Below are 19374 nucleotides of genomic sequence, written 5' to 3' on the forward strand. Positions count from 1 at the left end.
CCAGCTAGTTCCTAATCAATTATAGACCTGTTTGATCTTAGAGCAGTAGAAGATAAAGATTTCTATCAATAAGAATCTGACTATTTACAGAAGTAAATACTATACAGATTTGGCAACCAGCACTGGTGTGGAGGACACCCCCAGAGATCATTACCTGCTTTATGGTGAAGTCATTAATAAGATGGTGATTGTGTTCATTCAAGTTGCAGTGCAGGGTAACACAGTCACTGTGGAACAGCAGGTCCTGCAAAGTGCTCACCCGCTGCAGTCCCAGAGCACGCTCCATGCCATCCGAGAGGTATGGGTCATAGAAAATCACACTGAAGCCAAAGGCTTTGGCACGTAGTGCTACTGCTTGCCCAACACGCCCTGGAACAAGAGAAACACGCCATGAGAGCAGATGTGAAGCAGCTGGGGTAAAGTGGCCTCCTCCTTCCTAATGGCAACGCTCGTATCAAACCGTCAGGCTTTGTACAGCAACTGCAAGGGCAGAAATCAGAGGCACCTCCCAGCCCACTGGGGATCATCACTGAGATCAGGAATGCTACATCTGGACTGCTTCACACTGCCTTGAAACAAAGCAGGAGGTTTGCACCTTTTGTCACCAGATATGTGAAATGCCAGAAGATGTCACGTAATCTGCAATAATCTGTGTAACGCAAGGCTTGCCTGCTGGGCCTGTTTATGGCAAAACAACACATCCTGCCAAGGGCTTATCCTTACCCATGTCAAACCAGCTGGCTTTAATAAAAAGCTATAAAATTAATCCTCAAAAATGGATGCAATGACAGATAATTTGTTTAATCTGAAGTGCAACCATTCTCAATACACAGAATCTCCTTTCTGGTATTTTCTTTCATTTTGAGTAACATCCCTCCAGCATTAAAATGCCTACAAGAATCCTGTCATCTAAGGCTTTAAAGTAGGTTTTATTCAGCTACCTGAACTATAAATAAACACGGCACATCATATGGCACCTAATTAAGAAGAGTGCAGCCCCACTTGGAATTCACACTGAACTTTGCTTTTTTGTTTTACTTTCCTCATTTTCATATTTCAGAGCTGTGCCCAAAAGTGCTGTATGGGCATGACTCCTACCACATGTACTTCCCTTTGACACACTACCAGTAAAACACAGAGGGAAAAACCCCACATCTAATGAGTTACAGGCATTTTGAAGAGTGAGAACTAACACACTTTTCAAGTTAGAAGTTTACAGACCAGATATTCACATTAGAGAACTATAAATGTTGGATAAAGATGCTTCAAAAGCATCCTTTGACACACCATAATAAAAATGCCTAATTAAAAAAAAAAAAAAAAAGTCAACGAGTTTTCCTTTGTAAGTCTAAGTTTGTTCAAAAAAGCATCAAATCAACCCAGGGAAATCCCATCTCTTTCCAATTGTGCTTGAAGGGATTTCCTTCTGCTTTTCAGTTTCTCTTTGAATAAAATTCAGAAGCCACGGGAAGAAAGGTTTTTTTGCTGATCACTTAATGTGAACACAGCAATTCTGCAGTGCTTAGTGACAGATGTGCTTGGAATATTAAACAGTATATCAATCTGACAGGGGCCGTCTGCTTTTCTTTGGGGACACCAGGTTAGAATACTCCTCAAAAATCTTTCATTTCAACACTTGCATGCATGTTATTTGCTTTCCAAGCTGTTTTTATAAATTTGAATTAGAAAATTTTTAATACAAACACTGTATTGTTTTCAAATTTTGGCATGTTCACAGCTCAAGGAATCAGTCACACAACTGTAAACACTTTTTTTTTTTTTTTTAACAAAGCATATAACTGTTACTCCAGCTCCATTCATTTTCACATGCAACACAGTCTTCTGTTCTTTTTTTTTACACTCTATACAACACGAATACCTGAAGGGATCCACAACAGCAAAATCTCTTACAACAGCCTCTCCAGTCAAAGCTACATTCTTAGTTCACCCCACCCAGGCTAATAAACCAAAACCTTCTTCAATGGGCACAAAAGTTTTCTTCAGAAGCACTTGGGAATCACATCTCTGTTTCTAACCAGAATTATCCTATTACAAATATTTTACAGATAAAACTCTTCTGCAATTGATGATCCGTGTTTAGTCTTGGTCATTAAACAAGTACACAGCTGGACACAAGGAATTTGCCAATTTCTTTTTAAATTACCATCTGACATAAAGAACAACCACAAAATTATGACCTTTTTTCCTTTCCTGAAAAGCTTCTATTATGTAAGACTCTCCATCATGAGGGGTAGTTCAAAACCTACCTCAACACACTGAGGACAATACAGCACTCAAAGCATCCCACCTTTGGGACAACTCTGTGTTAAGAGCATATCAAATTGTTATATGAATATTCATGGTTGCTTCCAGGGAGGGTAAAACTTTAAGCTCAAAACCTTAAAATTAATTTCTTGGTCAGTAGTGTGAAAAGAATGAAGAAAGTCAATGCTGCATACAATTGCAAAGAAAGTAGATAGCAACAAAATCATATTTACAAAGAAATCTATGCTCCAGCAAGATCCATTCATAATTTCAGAAGGAGACTCACAATACCCAAGTCTCCTGCTACAGCCTCATCCTATCACTCCCTCACAAGTCTCCCAACTCATCCCAACCCAAGTGTCCCAATTTCTAGGTGTGTCTGACCTTGACCCTGACAATGACCTGATCTGAGTGTGATAGTACAACAGCTGCAGGTCAAGGACCCCTGCTCAGTCCTTGGGCAATGCACACTCATCCTATGCTGGTATTACAAAAATGACCTTGATACCATGGAAATTATGATTATAACTGGCCTGAAGACTTCCATGGAAGAAAAAGTGCTTTCACTTAGCAGCTCTTCCCTGCCTGTGCAACAGCAATGGAGAAAGAATATGGGTAATTTTTCCTCCTTGGTGAACTCTGAAATGTGGAGAGTGCTGCTGTTTTTTTACATTTCCTGCTGAGCACATTAAGAGCACCAGCAGGACTGCTAAGAGAAGATCATTTATTGCAGAGTAATACCACCCAACTCTTAACCCTTACAGTCTTATAATACAGGTTAGTAATTGGGCCAAGCATCTAAGTAGGGCAGTGGGACTGTTGAGAGAATAGAGCAGGTGAGGAAAGACAAACAGAGTGATGACATTCACTGTGATGTGGAGACAAATTTATTTAGAAGAATTTCACCTTTCTTGGGTGAGGAAATGCATTAGTCATTAGTCATCAGTATTTCTCACTGAGAAGGAAGGGAAAGGGAGTGTGACTTCAGTGCTGTAAAATTATCATTAGAGCAGAACCAGAGCCAGATGTCTATTCATTCTTACATGCTTACAGTACTTACATGCTGCTTCTCATAAATATTCCTCCTTAAAAAAACCCTACAAACCCCTACACTTCTAAATATAAGGTGAAAAGGTTGTTTTGTTGTTTGTTTTTAATACAGGGAGCTTATTATCCACACTTGTGATGCATCACCTAAAATATAGGACACTGGATAGTAATAAAGATTAAAAGTGACAAAGACAGCTGTTAAATGATGTGATATTATTATTTATGTAAGGCTGAAAGAATCAGATGCTTCACAAAGACAGAAAGAGGCAGAGGCTGTGCCCTAAGGAGCTCAGGGGCTAACCAAACAACACAACAATGACGGATGGGATCCAACAAGCACATGAAGGAGGAATTATGCTGTTGAGTCCCTGCTTATCTTCAAGCTCAATACAAGCAGAGGATGAGAGACTGGGTTAACTTTAAAGGAGGAACACAGAGTAATAGGATTAAGCAGGACAGACCAAGTGTCAAAGCAGGAATATGCATGAGAGGAGGGAAAGAGAGTGGGTGATGGAAAGAAGGCAAGTGAGTCACGAAACTTGGCTAGATCAGTGGATAAGGAAGTGAGTAGCTGAAACTTTGGAGACACAGTCATTCCCTAGCAGAGATAGGCAAGAGCTAGGGTGTTTCTCTTTGGCAAAGAGAAAAGCCCAGGAGCAGATGTTAAGAAGGTCTGCAGTTAGCTGTTGCAGCAGCAGTGATAAATTTAAGCAACCCACTGCTGAAGAGACCACAAGTTTTAAGACCAGAATAGAGAAACATAGTTGTGGTTGAGAGGAGATGATCTCAGACACACGTTAACGACAAAGGACAGAAACTGAGACAGGGCTGCACAGAAACAGAGCAAAGGGCTTGGCAACAGATGATGAAAACTGTTTATTTTGTGTGTAATGCATTCAATTCATAGCATCTGGGTGGATAATCACTTCTGACACTGACATGTCTAAATAACAAACTGAGGCAAAACTCCAGATGTGGGGAGAGGCTACTAGTGAAGAAACACAACCTAAGGACAACAGTCTTTGGTAGCAAATACATATTTGAGTCTGAAACTTGAGACAGGCAGCCTCTTGCAGTGATCTGAAGGAGAACAGGGTGCATATCACAGCCTAAGTGCCTGAAGTGCTCACACAGAAATTCTGATAAATCTTCTAAGTCTACATTTTCACTCTTCATTAGCATACAGATTCATGGGAGTTAAAAATCAAACTGTTGTGCCTATTCACATGCACACACAAGAAGGAAGAGTGGAAGTTTTCAAAAGTGACATTACAACTTAGTATTCTGTGAAATTGTGAATATTCTACAGTAGAAAATATATAGGAACAAGAGGCTAGAGATAGTGACCAGTCAATAACTGCAACAGATGTGTGCCCTTAAAAATCAGATTTTATTAGCCTTTTTAGTATAACATTCACACAAAAGGCTTGCTTTTTAAAACTAAAACCAAAATCCAGCATTTTGTAAAGCTTTATACACATACTGGCAATCTGATTATCCATTTGTTCCTCTATACTTTTCAGTCATTGAGAACAAAATCAGTGAAATTCACTTAAGAAAGTCAATGATTAAAGACTTTTTCTTTCTAATCTCAAGTCTGAATTTTTTCAGTAAAAACACTGAATTCAATGACAACACTAGAGATATCTCCAGCAAATGTGTACACTGCATGTGAGCCAAAGCTTAGGTTTCAAAAACCAGGTATGCATTTCCATTTTGGAAACACTGCAGGCAACTGTCTATTATTTATGTACAGATGCTGTGACTGTGAGCACAATAATCATTATCTGTTTAAATGAAATGCATAATTACATTAGTATAGATTTGAGAAAGCAGCTTCATGACTAACTTCTTTAAAGTCACATTTTAAAGGCAATTCTTTGATTGTGAAGATGGTTCTGGAGTACTGCATGCTCATTTAAATGAGTACTATGTAACACCAGGCTATTTTTAACTTCCAAAAGTAGGAGTTCGTGGCTGGAGTTATTTGACAGCAATGTGTAACTGGAGCAGTCATTTAAATATGATGCTTTGTTGTCAAAATCATATTATTAATTCCTGTGGATGAATAGCACAGCAATTACATCCACAGTCTATCAGATCTGTGTAAGACAAGCACATGACTGAATAATTTTTATATAGAAACTGACTTGCATGTTTTTCTCTAGTTCTGTAATAGACAGCAATTAATTCATCTCAAGCAAGCCAGTCCATCTGTTGGATGCTGAAAAACATTTAGGGTCACTCAGAGAGGTAAGTAGGTGATTTTATTAGGTCTGGAAACATTTCAAACTTTCTTGCATATATTCTATAATTTCAGATCCAACTCAATCAAATGCACACAATAACTGCTCTGCAGGATGTTACTGAAGCAAAGACTTTCTAGTTGTGTAAAAACTGTAATAGGAAGAAAGTCCAAACAAAAGCAGATATGAAAATGGATAAGGGATAAAACATACACATGTAACTGGGCTGAAGTAGCAGGATCCTTGTCCTGGAAAAGCAAAGTGATGATGTCTCCTCTTACAAACAGGCAACGTGGTAGCAGAAAGACGTACAGAAACTCAAAGAGCTGAGAGAATATCAGTAATGAAGTTTTGTGAGAAAAATGTTATGTCAAAAGGGAAAACATTTGATTATGTAATCACCAGGAATGAATGCTTGACATGAGGTGAACAAATGTTCAATGTTTATAGCTCAAAAGCAACAGAGTGCAAAGAGCCCCAAAGCAGAGGTGAAGGCAACGCACCTAATCCGATAATGCCCAAGGTCTCCCCTCGGATCCGGGCAGCTCCAGACGCCACTTCCCGGATCTGCTCCACGCTCTGTACCCTCGTCCCTTCCCGCAGGGCCTGGTGCAGCCAGGTGGTTCTCCTGTACAGGTTCAGGATGTGGCACATGGTGGAATCTGCTGTTTCTTCTACGGAGGCGGCGGGCACGTTGCACACGGCGATCCCTGCAAGCAGCGGGGGACAGGAGGCAGTTGCCAAACAATGTTTGCTTTTTCCCATTTAACAGCAATACAGGAGCATGGTGTTTAAAATTACAGGTATTTCAACATGTCTGGCACAAATACTAAGGTTCTGATTGGAATGGCAAGCAGAATGTCTGACATAATAGTTGACAACTATGTGCCAACTTAGTACTCTGATTTTTTATTACTAATTATTGTGCTTTTATTTATTAGAAACTAAGGCAGAGAGTAAACAGGCCACTGAAACCACAGAAGGAATGCATTGAAGATGTCTGATAGTTTAGAACATGAGTATTGGTAAGTGTTTTACATTTCCACTGAGCTTTGTGTTCTGAATAGCCAAGAGAAATCTGCCTTGCTCTCAATGATCACAGTTTAGGTTTAATTGTGTGAGTTAGCTTTCCACTACTGGGCAAATACCCTCCCAAAAGCTATCTATGCAAGTTACAAAAAGGATAAAACAATTTATAGTGACAGCAACTCTTACAAAGCCTTCATAGGATGACTGTTAGTAATCCTACATCATGTATAGGTAGTCATGATACAGGGAAGGACAATCTGTTACAGTAGCACAGGGGTTTTTAGAATTACAACAAACAACATCCCAAGCCTTTCCTGATCCCTCTCATTAAAGTGAGCCTATCTAATCATCAACAGGAAAATGCAAAATCTGCTTCTGCATGGCATGCAAAGATAATGCCAAATAAGTCCACGTTCCTAACAGCTGAAAAGTTACCAGCTGAAACTAGTGTAATATCCAGCAGTTTAAAGTGTTAACTGTGGAAGGTGGATTATTGATTCAAGACACACAATAAGCCTATTTTGCTTCAAAAAACAGATGAAGCAACAAGTGATTGTAATTGCATGCAAGTTATCCTATTCTGCTTTTTACCTTCCAGTACTCAATACACAGCCATTAAGCAAAATGAAAAGTCAAAAAACTTTTGTGTCCTTTTTGACTTGTCTCTCTTCAGTCTTTCCATGTACTGCATGTTCTCTCTCTAATCACCAGCTCCCACAATTGTTTGTGCCTCAGTTCTGCTGACTGAGACAACAAACAGCACACAGTATAATTTCATGGTGGAGAAGAAAAAGAAATGTTTTGTATCCTAAAAACACCCAAAAAAATGTTCTCACTGTGAGTTTTCACATAACTAAATATTCAGTAAGTCCTTAGCTAATGCCAGAGTATCTTAGGAAGCAAAGAAGAAGAATAAATATTCTCTTCAAAACAGTATCAATAGTAATATAACAAATACTAAGCTCATACTGTATTTATCTATGTTTTACATTCAAATGCCTTTACTCTGCTACACAATCCTTTTTTACAGCTTTCTCTACATCACTAAAAACCAGCACAAGGAACTTACAAAACTATTTTTCTTTGCTGTAGAGATAAACCTGTCTGCTGAGTCACTGCCCTTAAAGACTTACAAGAAGATATACCAGCATCATTTGCTGGAATATTAATCTTGGCATCCTGCTAACATCAATGGTAGCAGGAAATTCACCATTTTTAAAAATGGGGAAAAAAGTTCAACTGAGAGGGAGAAGTGAGAGACTGAAAAATAACATCCTTCTTTAGTACCTCACATCAGACACCTGCATTTGTTTATGCAAAAAAAGTCTTTTTCATGGAGCAACAATGCAGGTTTTAGATGGCAACGTAAATTTAATAAATGTGTCTCCTAATAGCTGCCATCAACAAAATTATGCTTTAAAAGGAGCTTAAAGAATTATATTATGTATTTGGGAAGAAGAATAATATACCTTCTTCCCTAATAGGTTACCTTAGGAAACTGAGGGAACAAAAGTCAGATAATTTCCCTCCTGAATGGCATGATATTATTTTTCCCTATTTTTCTTCAACTTTAAAAGCAGCTCATTTTTGAAAGGCAGAGACATAGCAAACCACAAAAAGCAGCAAGAGAGAGGCAAGGAAATGAAGAGACACTTCACATGGGAAAAGACAGCACACACTCATCTCATATCCACTGATCAGTGCTTCCTTCCCTTTTCCCACTGCTTTCAGTGATTTGTGCACGGGTTTAATGCTGAAAAATGCAGAATTCAACAGGCATTACCTGGGCTCCCACTTCACTTGCATCCAGCTACACCCACAACTTCTATGAATTTTCTAGTCAACTATTAATAAAGTGGAGAATAAGCATGTTTTATCCAAGAAAAACATGTTTTCATGCTTTGTAAGAAGATTAAAAGTGCTAGTATATAATAATGCTTAATAGGAAAAGCTGATAACAACCCCATGTGCCAGCTCTATGAAAAATAACTCGAGAAGTTACTACAGAAGTTCAGGAATGAACATTGGTCTAAATTTACATTTCGAAAGCAATACAAAGCTTTTTAAAAGAGCAGATCACTCTCACATTACCTCCTTAAGACTTTTATTACTCACACTAGTTCAACACATGGCAGGCTGTTTTATTTCATTCCAGCCATTTCACCCAAACTTAACATTAAAATCAGAGATTTTACTGTAATCTTTCCCCACCATTCACTGAATTTTGACAGAGTGCATAACAATATTTTGCAAATTAAGGGATACACAAACAGGTTGGACCCTAATTTTATAACTCAGTCTAATCACAAGACAGGAACTGAATAATGAGGAACATGGCCATTTAGTGTTTCATATGAACAAAATTTCCCAGATCTACTGTGTACTCTATCTTGAAGAATTATGTGTCTGCACTTAGGTTATAAACTTGGGTTACAATCCAGCATAGAGACCTGCAGAAGAAACAGCCAGCAAACCTTCCAAGATATTCCTCTTATCAGGAATTTTCCCCACAAACTGGGATCCTGACTGGTCTGAGCCTTTGATCTGCACCTACATTTTGGCTTTTGATCTAGGACTTTATCCCAGGCCAATCTCTCCACACACAGGTTTTCTGAGGCTCACAACACATGTCTGACTGTGGTGCCAGTTAAAGCAGGCAAAACACAGCCTTGCACCCTTTCAGCCCTGACCTGTTCTTTTTAAACTCAGCAAGGAGTGGTTAAGGCTCTGCCAGCATTACAACAGGTGAGTATTGTTTCATCATTTTGATAAACTGACCACACTACAGCTCCTCACTACATGAGTGGCACTATCACTAGGACTAAGCACTGCCACACTGAAATGATTCCAAGATCTTTCTAGAGCATAATGGGAAACCAACTTGGTCTCCACAATTCTGGAGAAGAAAGAAAATCTTTACTCCAAGTGGCAGGTTGACCTTTAGATTACGGGTAGGAGATAGTTTAACCTAAAGTAAGAAAAGTACAGATCATATCACTGCTTTTTTTACCATCAAACATCAAGAACCATCTCTTCATAGTTCCAGTAGCTGAATTTGTTCTGAAAAAGCAACAGCTGATTCTCCTATAAAATCAGTACTTCTATTTTATGGAGTGGTTTAGTACTAAATCTCATGCATCATAAATAAGTCTCAGACAGTTGATAATGATCTCATTTTTTATTCAAACAAGTAGTATGCCACAGTGATGGAATTATATTTTGTAATTGGATTACAGCAGTAGTAGTTAAAATATACAATTGGGGTAAAAAATAAAGAGATGAAAAATTATTGCCTTCCTCCTTGGGTTTATATTGAGCAGGCAGATTGCCATCCCACCACAAAGCTGTTAATATTACCACTTAATTAACTAATGCTAGTATCTCCATAATGAGTTTTATACTCTGATGGGAATATTACACAGCTTACATATGATGCTAGTATAAAATACACAGAAGACATTAATACAAAGAGTTAGATGCTATCAGATTTTTGGAGGCAAGTAGAAGATGCAAAATAAAGTCTGTAATAGCCATACCTAAATCTCCAGCAGATTTGATGTCAATATTATCAAAGCCACTGCCAATCCGGACAATTATTCGAAGTGCTTTAAATTTCTCCAGGTCTTCTCGAGTTAAAGTTATAGTGTGATACATCAGTGCACCCACTGCTTCATTTAGTACCTATAAATAAAATAGAAGAAAAAAAAACTTATTTAATTTTTCTTCTTTCACAGAATCTAAGCTTAATCTTATCACATATTTTCAAGTATAAATGACAGTAAAAGCATGAAATACAGATTCAGGGTTTTTTTAAAGATTATTTCTCCAAATATTTCCCAGCCTCTTGGTAAGTCTTTTTTTACCTGAAATCTCCATTCTAGCATGATGGGATCAGCTTCAAAAGAACTAAGTGATCTATACTTGTTTTCTTAATAAGAGGGAAAAATCTCTTCATTCCCCAGGAAATGCTCTGCAATACTGACCTCAAGTACAAGTGCCACTGGACTGCATCTGCACACACAGAAGCAGCTCAAGATGGGAGCACACACTCCCCACAGTGAGTATTTCATGCTCAGGCAGCTGACATTCAGCTTTGAATGGAGTTAAAGAGCAGGTTCTCTTCACAAACACAGTGGTACAGGCATTCACTGCCCTATTAAGCCACCTGATACCTGAACAGAAAAAATTCAGTGATCACAAACTCCTTTGACAACAGACACTGAAATTGGTCAATGCACACACAGGAACAGAAGTGTTTGCCCCTCAGTTTACTGACACTGCAAAGAAGCTCTCACTGATGGAAAACTGGATGTCACATAAATTGGTGTTAACTGAGATGCCAAACTTGACATTATCCAGGAAAACCCAGAGTTTCTGAGAAACAAAGAATTGCATGAAAGCAAAAATGCTGCAAAAAAACCCCAAACTTGTGAGAGCACTAAAAAAAGCAAAAAGATAGTAAGAAGCCCTTGACAAGTTAAATTATGTTAGAGTGCATTCAACCTACTCAAGAGCACTTAAGATGAAGGGGTGTGGAGTAGGGAGGGGAGAAGGGAGCCAGACATGCCCAGCAGATTGGAATTCTGCTACCAAACAGTGACACTGCACCCCACACAGATGACATAAATTCATTTTTCAGATAGCAGACAACATTTTCCTCTTTATCTGCAAATTGCATGATTTTTACTTCTTCAAAAGACTTCCCTGTGCTTGTGCCTTCAATGCACTAATATCCTAATTGTTCTACAAGACACAAAACATGCACAAATCATTTCAGTACCTAAGGCAGCTGTAATGACTTCAAGAGATTCTTATGACACACTTCACATAAAAGTTCTGCAGAGGCTCTAAATTTCTTATTCAACAGACTTTTGGGTCTGGTACATGTACAGATTCTGTCAGCTGAATTATTTCTGCTCATATGAGCATTTCCTAGTGTACTGCAAGGTCAGTAAAAATAATCAACACACATAATTTTAAAAAACTAGCAGCAAAGCAGAGCCTTGCACACAGAGGACTGTAATTGCTGGAACCCAGGATCTGTAGCAGTGTTTAAAAATGCATAAAGAAAAAATTTAAAAGAAAATAAGAATCAAACTCCATAAAAATGAAAGAAAAGCACTTATTACTGAATAATCCACAAAATTATTTATGCTATTTCAACATGTGTTTCTGGACTGAGAACTTCAGTTCTAATTCAGATAAAGACCAGATTCCTTTGAGCAGAATTTGCATTTCCTAGTAAGAACTGCAAAAAAAATTAAAAATTACACATCCTTCAAGAATGCAGCTACAACATAATTCAAAGACCAGCTGTAGGCTCTGATCTTATAAAATGATTACACACACACAAAACTCCTTAATTTTAATAGTGCAAACAATTCCTTTGGAGATTACATCCAGCAGCTCCCAACCAGAAAGAGTGCACTCATCAGAATGTGTTACCTTGAGTTGTTACACAGGGTTAATAAAATCCCAACACAGTTTATTGGGTTTGTTTCTCTGGTGACTTACAGCTGGCATGGACCAAGCCTGATGTACCCTACACAAGAAACAGTCCCTCTTAGGATCAGAGAGCCCACCTAAAATGCCTTTAGGTTATTTCTGCTCCCACTAGAGGCTGAAATTAAATTGTTCAAGGATCTATCAACCTCAGTGATGTGGAAATTTCTTCTAATTCAGTTGCAGCACTTGTTACTTCAAGCCTCTAGGTCAAGTCATGATACCCTGGTTGTCTCCAGCAAGCCATGTCCTCTATTCTGTGTTGTATCATTCATTTTCTCCTGCCTCTCCTCTCCCAAGGATGCTCTGGTGCTGTAGGAGAAAACATCATCTGTGTAGGTGTCAGATGAGCAAAAATTGAAGAAGCTTAAAAGTTCCAAAGACACTCCCTTAAGGCTCCTCTGACAGCCAGAGCCTCCTCTCCCAGACTGGAAAAGGCCAGTGGTGGGTGTATTTTGGGGGTACAGAGCTGCCACTGCTTTAAAGACAGCATCCAGCAGGGGTTAAAGCACAGCTGAACTGGCTCAGACATTTGTATTTTAATATCACAGTGATTCACTTTGGAAAGCAGATTTTCATTTTATAATCATGCATATTTCATTAACTCAGCCAGTCAACAGTGGCATTTGGACTCTAAGAGCACTGGTGTGGACCCATTACAACACATTTTTTTTTTAATGTGTTCAATAAAAGAGAAAATATTTCCTAGCTATAGCTTAATGCTGACACTAGCAGTTATTTACCCATCACATGGGATATGGAACAAGCAAATGCAAGTGACAAATCTTTCAGAATTTCTTTATAGAGACTGAGCCTCTCCTAGGATTATGGGCTAGTTAGCAAGGAAATCCACTGCTAAAATGTAATACCCTGCCAGTGGTACTGAACATGTGACAAAAAAATACACCAAAAAGGCAGAAAATAAGAGCAGAAAATCTGAAGTTAGAAACATTCAGCATTGGTCATGGTTAATAGAGCCACTTGGATTAGAGAACAGTAAAAGTTCCTGCATTTTGGAATTACTAGCATAAATTATATTCTCACTCATTACATATATTAAATATACACAAGGAAGTTTGACAAGTTTTTCAATGAGTAATATCAAAACTTGACCTAAATCTGAATATAACACATGAAACTGACATCCAGCATAAATACCAACAATTCCAGAAAATGAAATGATCTTCAGAAAAAAGTAATTGTGCATACAAGCAATTCACTGATGATTTAACAGAAGAGATGGATGCATTAAGAAAAATGATTGATTTCTTGAAAGGAAAGGAAGAAGCTGACAGAAGCTGAGCAGAGTCAGCTGTGCTCCTCCAACAGCCACCCCAGCTTTCATCCCTCTGCAGCCACCTGTGCTCTCTGGGAAGAAAGGATCCAGAGCAAAGCTGAAACATGGGACATGAGTTGGCTTCCCTCTGGTGCCAGGTGATTATGTAGCTCACCTGCCTGATTCCTACTCCTTCAGACTTCCTTCCAGGTGAAACTACAGCTCACTGCTGAAAGTCTGCTTCATTCCCTATTCCATGAGCTGATAGCTTTTCCCATCACAGCAGCTTGGACAGGTCTTTCTGCTGTTCTTCAACCTCTAAATGATTACTCTGCTTTCACAACATGCCAGGTCACCAAGGCTCTTAGGGAACACATGACAGAGTAGTAGGAGACATTTATGTTTCCAAGAATTTAACAAATCCTGAGTACTGATTACTCAAGATTGAAATTCTTCTACATGTTTTTGCATCTGTATTTCCCCCCCTTTCTTTCAGCACCACACTGTTTTAGCCATTATGCCAAACAGCACATACATCTCATTATCTGGGGAAAAACTGAGCATTTTGCTTACTTTTACAAAAATACGTAACATGTAAATAAATATATAACATATAAATTACAATATATATAACATGAGTTCTTACTAAAAAGCAAGGCCTCCTTTTTTTGGAGCATTTCAAGATACTTCTAGATTTGACTATGAGAAGCTGATCCCAGACACTCATGGATCAAATCCAGAGTATAGAAACATAATACAGTATATAAAATGCCAAACTACTTCAATGCAGAGACAAAAAAAATTTCACAAATTACAAGTTGAATATGACAAGGTATTCATCTTAAAAATAAAAGTCATCACTAGAAAGTGCTGCATTTAATCCAGTTCTAGCAACTACAAAGTGTTGCATTTCTTGGACTTGATGTTTGATGTGTTATCTCTAAAAAAATATATGTTCCAGTGTCACCAACAGACTTGAGATATTTTGCACATTTGGGTGGAACAAATGTACTTTACCAAAATGGAGTAGGCTTTGCCTTATTTAACTTGCAAAAAGCAGCTGCACCTTGAATTTGTAACCAATAGTCTGTCACATGGGGAAGGCTGCAGAGACTGAGCTGATCTCAAAGCCTCCCCACAACACCACAAAGGGTCCATGTGAAACCAACACCATTAAAGCTAAAAAGAAAAGCCAGTGTGCTCAAGTGGTATTTAGTGGCTCTCCAAAGCACTGTTATATTGTGTTGCTTTTTACAAGTTCTTGCTTCTCTTTACAAGCTCTCAGCTCCCTGTTAGGTTCCTGTGATCCATGGTGCTGTCAGTAACCCACCTATTTCATATAAACTTTACTCAGCCAGGCTACTGTCTAGTGAGGACCCTAAACATTAATACTTAAGTTTATACTGTCCATAAATACAAGTATAAATATTTTACACAAGCATAAACAAAACTTACTTGCAAGCTCCTGAAAACACACTCTCTAAAAGCCTATATATCCATACACTATATAAACCACATATATATATATACATGTGACATATATATATATGATAGTATATTTCTAGTCTTCTAAAAATTAACATTAAAATATATATACATACCAATAGATGCACAACTACATGAATAACCTGTATAATCTATACACAACTTCCCTTTAAATACTACATTGAAGCCAGTCTTTCCAAACCAGGAATTTTCTGACCATTACATGCAGTTTTAATGATAGAAGTCAGTTTGAAAATACAAACTCTGAAAATGTTTTTACTAAATAAAAGGATTTAATTAAAAATCTTTAAGTTCTGTGTGTTACTCTATTATTAGCTGAATTTTGTCTAATAAGGTTGAATTCAGGTTAAGTCTACAACAGTGGATTGATCATCTATACCAAAGGATATTATGGAGTTATGGAAGTCACTGGTGACAACCCAGCTTTTTCTAAAATCTTTCATAAGGAGTCTGATCCAAAGCTCACCCAGTTTCAGTACATTTACAAGGTTTTGGATCAGTGCCAAGGTGACAACTTACTCCCAAACAGACATTATTGTTTAGAACAAGGCTGCTTCCTTTCAATCTGTGTTCTTTGAGAATTTAAATCTGATGGAAAACTAAAATGCTTCAACTGCATCATGAATATAAACAGCACTGATGGTGTAAACACAAGCTTTACTGCTAAACAAAGAATTGGAAGCTTGAAAAATTATCTCACTTAACTATTGCTGTAACAGGGAAAAATCAAAGAACTCAACAACAGCACCATTCTGAATTTGTTTGCATCAGTTTCAAAACATCAGTTGTTCTTCAGCTCCTCTTTGAAATGGCCTTTGATAAAACTGCCATCACTAGAATTGTGTCTACATTTAATTCCTATGTAAAAAGTTGAACAGGAAGTTAAGCTTTAATTTTTTTTTAACTTGAAACTACAAATATGAAAATGTACTATCCCCCTGAAAATTATTTTATGTTGTGCTCAGAAAACAGGAGTCAAAGGATCTGACACATTCTACCCAATCTCTGCTAAAGCTGAGGCACAGGTTTACCCAACAGACTATTCCAACCTCCATCCAAGGACTACTCACTGCTCTCATCAGGGTTCTGGTCATTTGGGTAAAGGCTTGAAGCTGTAAGCTCAGTCAACCACACACTTTATTCTTCTACCTGATTTACAACAAGATGTAGGAAAGCACATAATTACAGAAAAAAGAGAATGAAAAAACATACTCAGCTTCAAATAAACTCTTGACTTCTTTCCACCCTGTACATTTTGTTTTAAAGACCATTTCTAATCAGCTGTGCTTCCTGTCTTTTCATCTGGCTTTGCAAGAATCACTATTTTGTCTCTTCTTGGTTGAGATGCCTATTACCAGCTCTTGCACATTGTTTACATTTATCCCTCTCAATCTACACAACACTTCCATGTTACAGAACACACAGCAAAGGTCAGGAAGCCCAAAAAGCAAAGAATATGAACTCGAAAAAAAACTTGGGCAACACAAAGACCTCAAGGGTGTGCTTGAGTCTCTTGTGCCTTTAAAGGTACAGAAGCAGAAAAGAGCAGCAATATTGCAGGAATCAGAGTGCTGGGTAGGCTGCCAAGGAGCCAGGAAAAGCAGTAAACTGTGAATGGCACTGAAATGAAGAGGGATTGGGAAAAAGAGGCAAACAGACAAGTAAGCATGAGATAGAAAAAAAAAAGGAAGTTGACCTGGAATGAGGATGGAAGCAAGTTAAGTGTTTTAAAATAATTTTTTTGGATTAACAACTGTATTTTTGGCAGAACAAACCAAAACACTTGGAAGCAGTCTTAGATAGTTATTGATAGAATTTATTTACACATAATTAATTGAAAAATAAAAGCCAATTTAAGCACAGGGAGTAATTTTTACAGACAGTAATGCAATCTCCAGTAAGAAATTTAAACACTAAAATCTTAAAATATTTTACCCTAAAAGACAGAAGTTTTCTGATAGGATGCAATGAACCAAACTCTCAGTTATGCCATGGTAAGAGTTTGACAAATGCAATGCTCAACTTCACAAAGCCATATGCAACATCTACAACAAAACAAAACTTAGGGGGTTAAGGGATAAAAACATCTATTGCAGACTGGCTTGAAAAAAACCCTGCTTTTTCTATGGAGAATGGGAAACAGACAAACCAAAAACCAGCAGAACCTTAGACATGAATAAATTTTTGAAATAACTTTGTAGTTAGAGGACATTTATTAAGCTTCTTCAAAATGTTGGGTCACTCTCAGTAAAAGTCAGTATTCAGTTAAGCACTGGCAGCCTGATTTTTCAGAAGGAGGGAAATGTATCTTTACCATCCAAGTTGCTTTCCAAAGCAGTTGAACAGGGAACAAATGCCTTGACCTGAGATGAAACATAGTTCTACTACATGTTATTACTCATTTGCAACTTTACAACTTGTTACTTATTTTCCACAGCTTAATATCCTCAGCCTCACAATAAAAAGTGACAAATAAACTCTTGGCAGCAGGGAATTGCTACAGAACTGCAACTCAGTTACCCAGTTGGAGAAAACTTTCTTGAATGAGCACACAGAGCAAGGTATTTGCTAACATCTTGCTTTTGACCCTGCACACAAAAGGCATTCAAATCCTCAGTTCTTTTCCACCTTTAAAATGTGTTAAAATCTCTTAGTCTGCTTGCCCTTCTACGAAATACCTAGACTTGTATTTTGCTGTCTCACAAGCTATGAAAAATTCCCCTTTCCACTCTTATTTCCTTGAAAAACTGAAAGCACAGTATTTTAAAGCACTGTATTGTCTCTGAAACTCATGAGCAGCAGAAATTCCTTCTGCAGGTTGAAAAATATTAACTTCTCACACTCTTGACTCCTCACACCCCTGAGATCAAGGCTCCACAGCTTTGTAAGCTGAGTTAATACAGGTTCTTACTTGATAAAAACATCCTTCTGCTTTCACTCCTTTCCTCCCCATCTGATCCTTGGTTCATGTCTTTCCCCCCCATAATACCATCACCTACCTACCTGAGTATCAAACAATGCAAATCACCCTCCAAACCCCCTCCAAAACTTCCCAGCCTCTGCCCTGCTCCCTGCAATTTCACATTAAATGTATCTGCATCTGTTAGCCTATTCATTCAGTAGCTCTTCTTAATATCTGCTACCAAAATCTGTATTTCAAGTAACAGAGCAACATCATTTCATTTGGCCACAAACATGAATTCATAAATACATGAACATTTTTGATCCTGCTTTAAATATGCAACTCTTAATTTTAAAACCTTTCATGAAAAAACAATTATATTTAGCAAAGCATCATTCCCAAATAATGTATTATTCAAATAGTATCAAAATACAAATATTCATTTAAAGATGAACAGTGAACATTTTTTACACAGAAGTGAACAGTGTTTAACACTTCATAAAACTGATCTCAGTCTATGTTAAAGGGATACAACAGTATGATAATGAATTTAAGTTAGTGACTTTTGTTGTAAAAACTCATTACCTTGCAGACCCAAATGATTTAGGACTGTCTGATCCTTTAGACAAGCAAAATCTGTATTACAGCACTGTACTGACAGGCAGTGAAAATATATTTTCCTGATGTATTACTGAGATCATTGAGAAGAAATTATTTTTGTACAATAAAAAGCAAAGGATGTAAGCTTTACTACAATACCCTCAATACAGCAGTGTTGTAAAGATCAGCAACAGATTACCTGTCACTCATCACTTATTCAAAAACTTTTCCAAACCTGCAACTGAGAGACACACAATGTCAGGATCTGAAAAGTTCATTTATTACACATCACTACTAACAGAAAATATCCACTGCTTTTATACAAGGCATTCATGGCACTCAGGAATCCTCCAATCTTGATGCACCAGAAGTAAATGATGTTGATTTTAGTAAGTAAATCATAAAACTATACATTGGTGCAGTAGCCAACACTACAGTGTTCACCTGAAGAGCAGACTGCTCTTATCTACTAATAAAACTAGAACAGCATTTATATTACTTATTCTTCATGTGTCATTTAGTGCTTGTAAATGGAATCCATGCATTAACTCCTAAGAGTGGTGTGAAATAAGAAAACAGTAAAATGAAAGCAACTTCAACATGATTAAAAAGAAATATATAGGAAAAAGGCCTTCTATCATATTTTAATTCTTAATATATAATAAAATAAAAAGGAATTGATAAAAAAAGCTTGGGTTTCCTCTAAATTAAAAAAAACCCCATATATTTTCTTTGAACCTTATCAATTAAGTCTTATTTTATTAAAAATCTCAACAAATATTATCTCTGCAGATCCATTATGAATAAAGACCAAGAAGTTTTAAATTCCTTGCATGTGTTCTCAAGTTAGGTTGATATTCACCAAATTTTCTGTGCAAAATATGGGTTGGCATTTCTTTTGAAACTCTTCTGCAGTGACAATTCTCAGTGCTCAAGGCTGCCTAACCCAACCTGCACAATTCCTTGGCTAAACAAATCAGAAAGTTACCCACACAGAT

General features: G+C 37.5%; 1 protein-coding gene across 24 annotated transcripts in view; it reads right to left on the minus strand.

The window, feature by feature from the left end:
- Window positions 1-19374, minus strand: part of CTBP1 (C-terminal binding protein 1) — a 230912-nt gene that overhangs the window by 16122 nt on the left and 195416 nt on the right. For 23 of the 24 annotated variants that reach the window (XM_079306604.1, XM_079306602.1, XM_079306593.1 and 20 more), the window contains 3 exons: window positions 10127-10271; window positions 6065-6271; window positions 155-369 (listed from right to left, as the gene is read on the minus strand). In XM_079306604.1, coding sequence (XP_079162730.1) covers window positions 155-369; window positions 6065-6271; window positions 10127-10271 — 567 coding nt within the window. Of the gene's footprint in view, window positions 1-154; window positions 370-6064; window positions 6272-10126; window positions 10272-16809; window positions 16915-19374 lie in introns of those variants that run through there. The other variant, XM_079306609.1, reaches the window with a different exon arrangement.

The sequence above is a fragment of the Erithacus rubecula genome, assembly GCF_903797595.1.
Source record: "Erithacus rubecula genome assembly, chromosome: 5".
Taxonomy (NCBI): Eukaryota; Metazoa; Chordata; class Aves; order Passeriformes; family Muscicapidae; genus Erithacus; species Erithacus rubecula.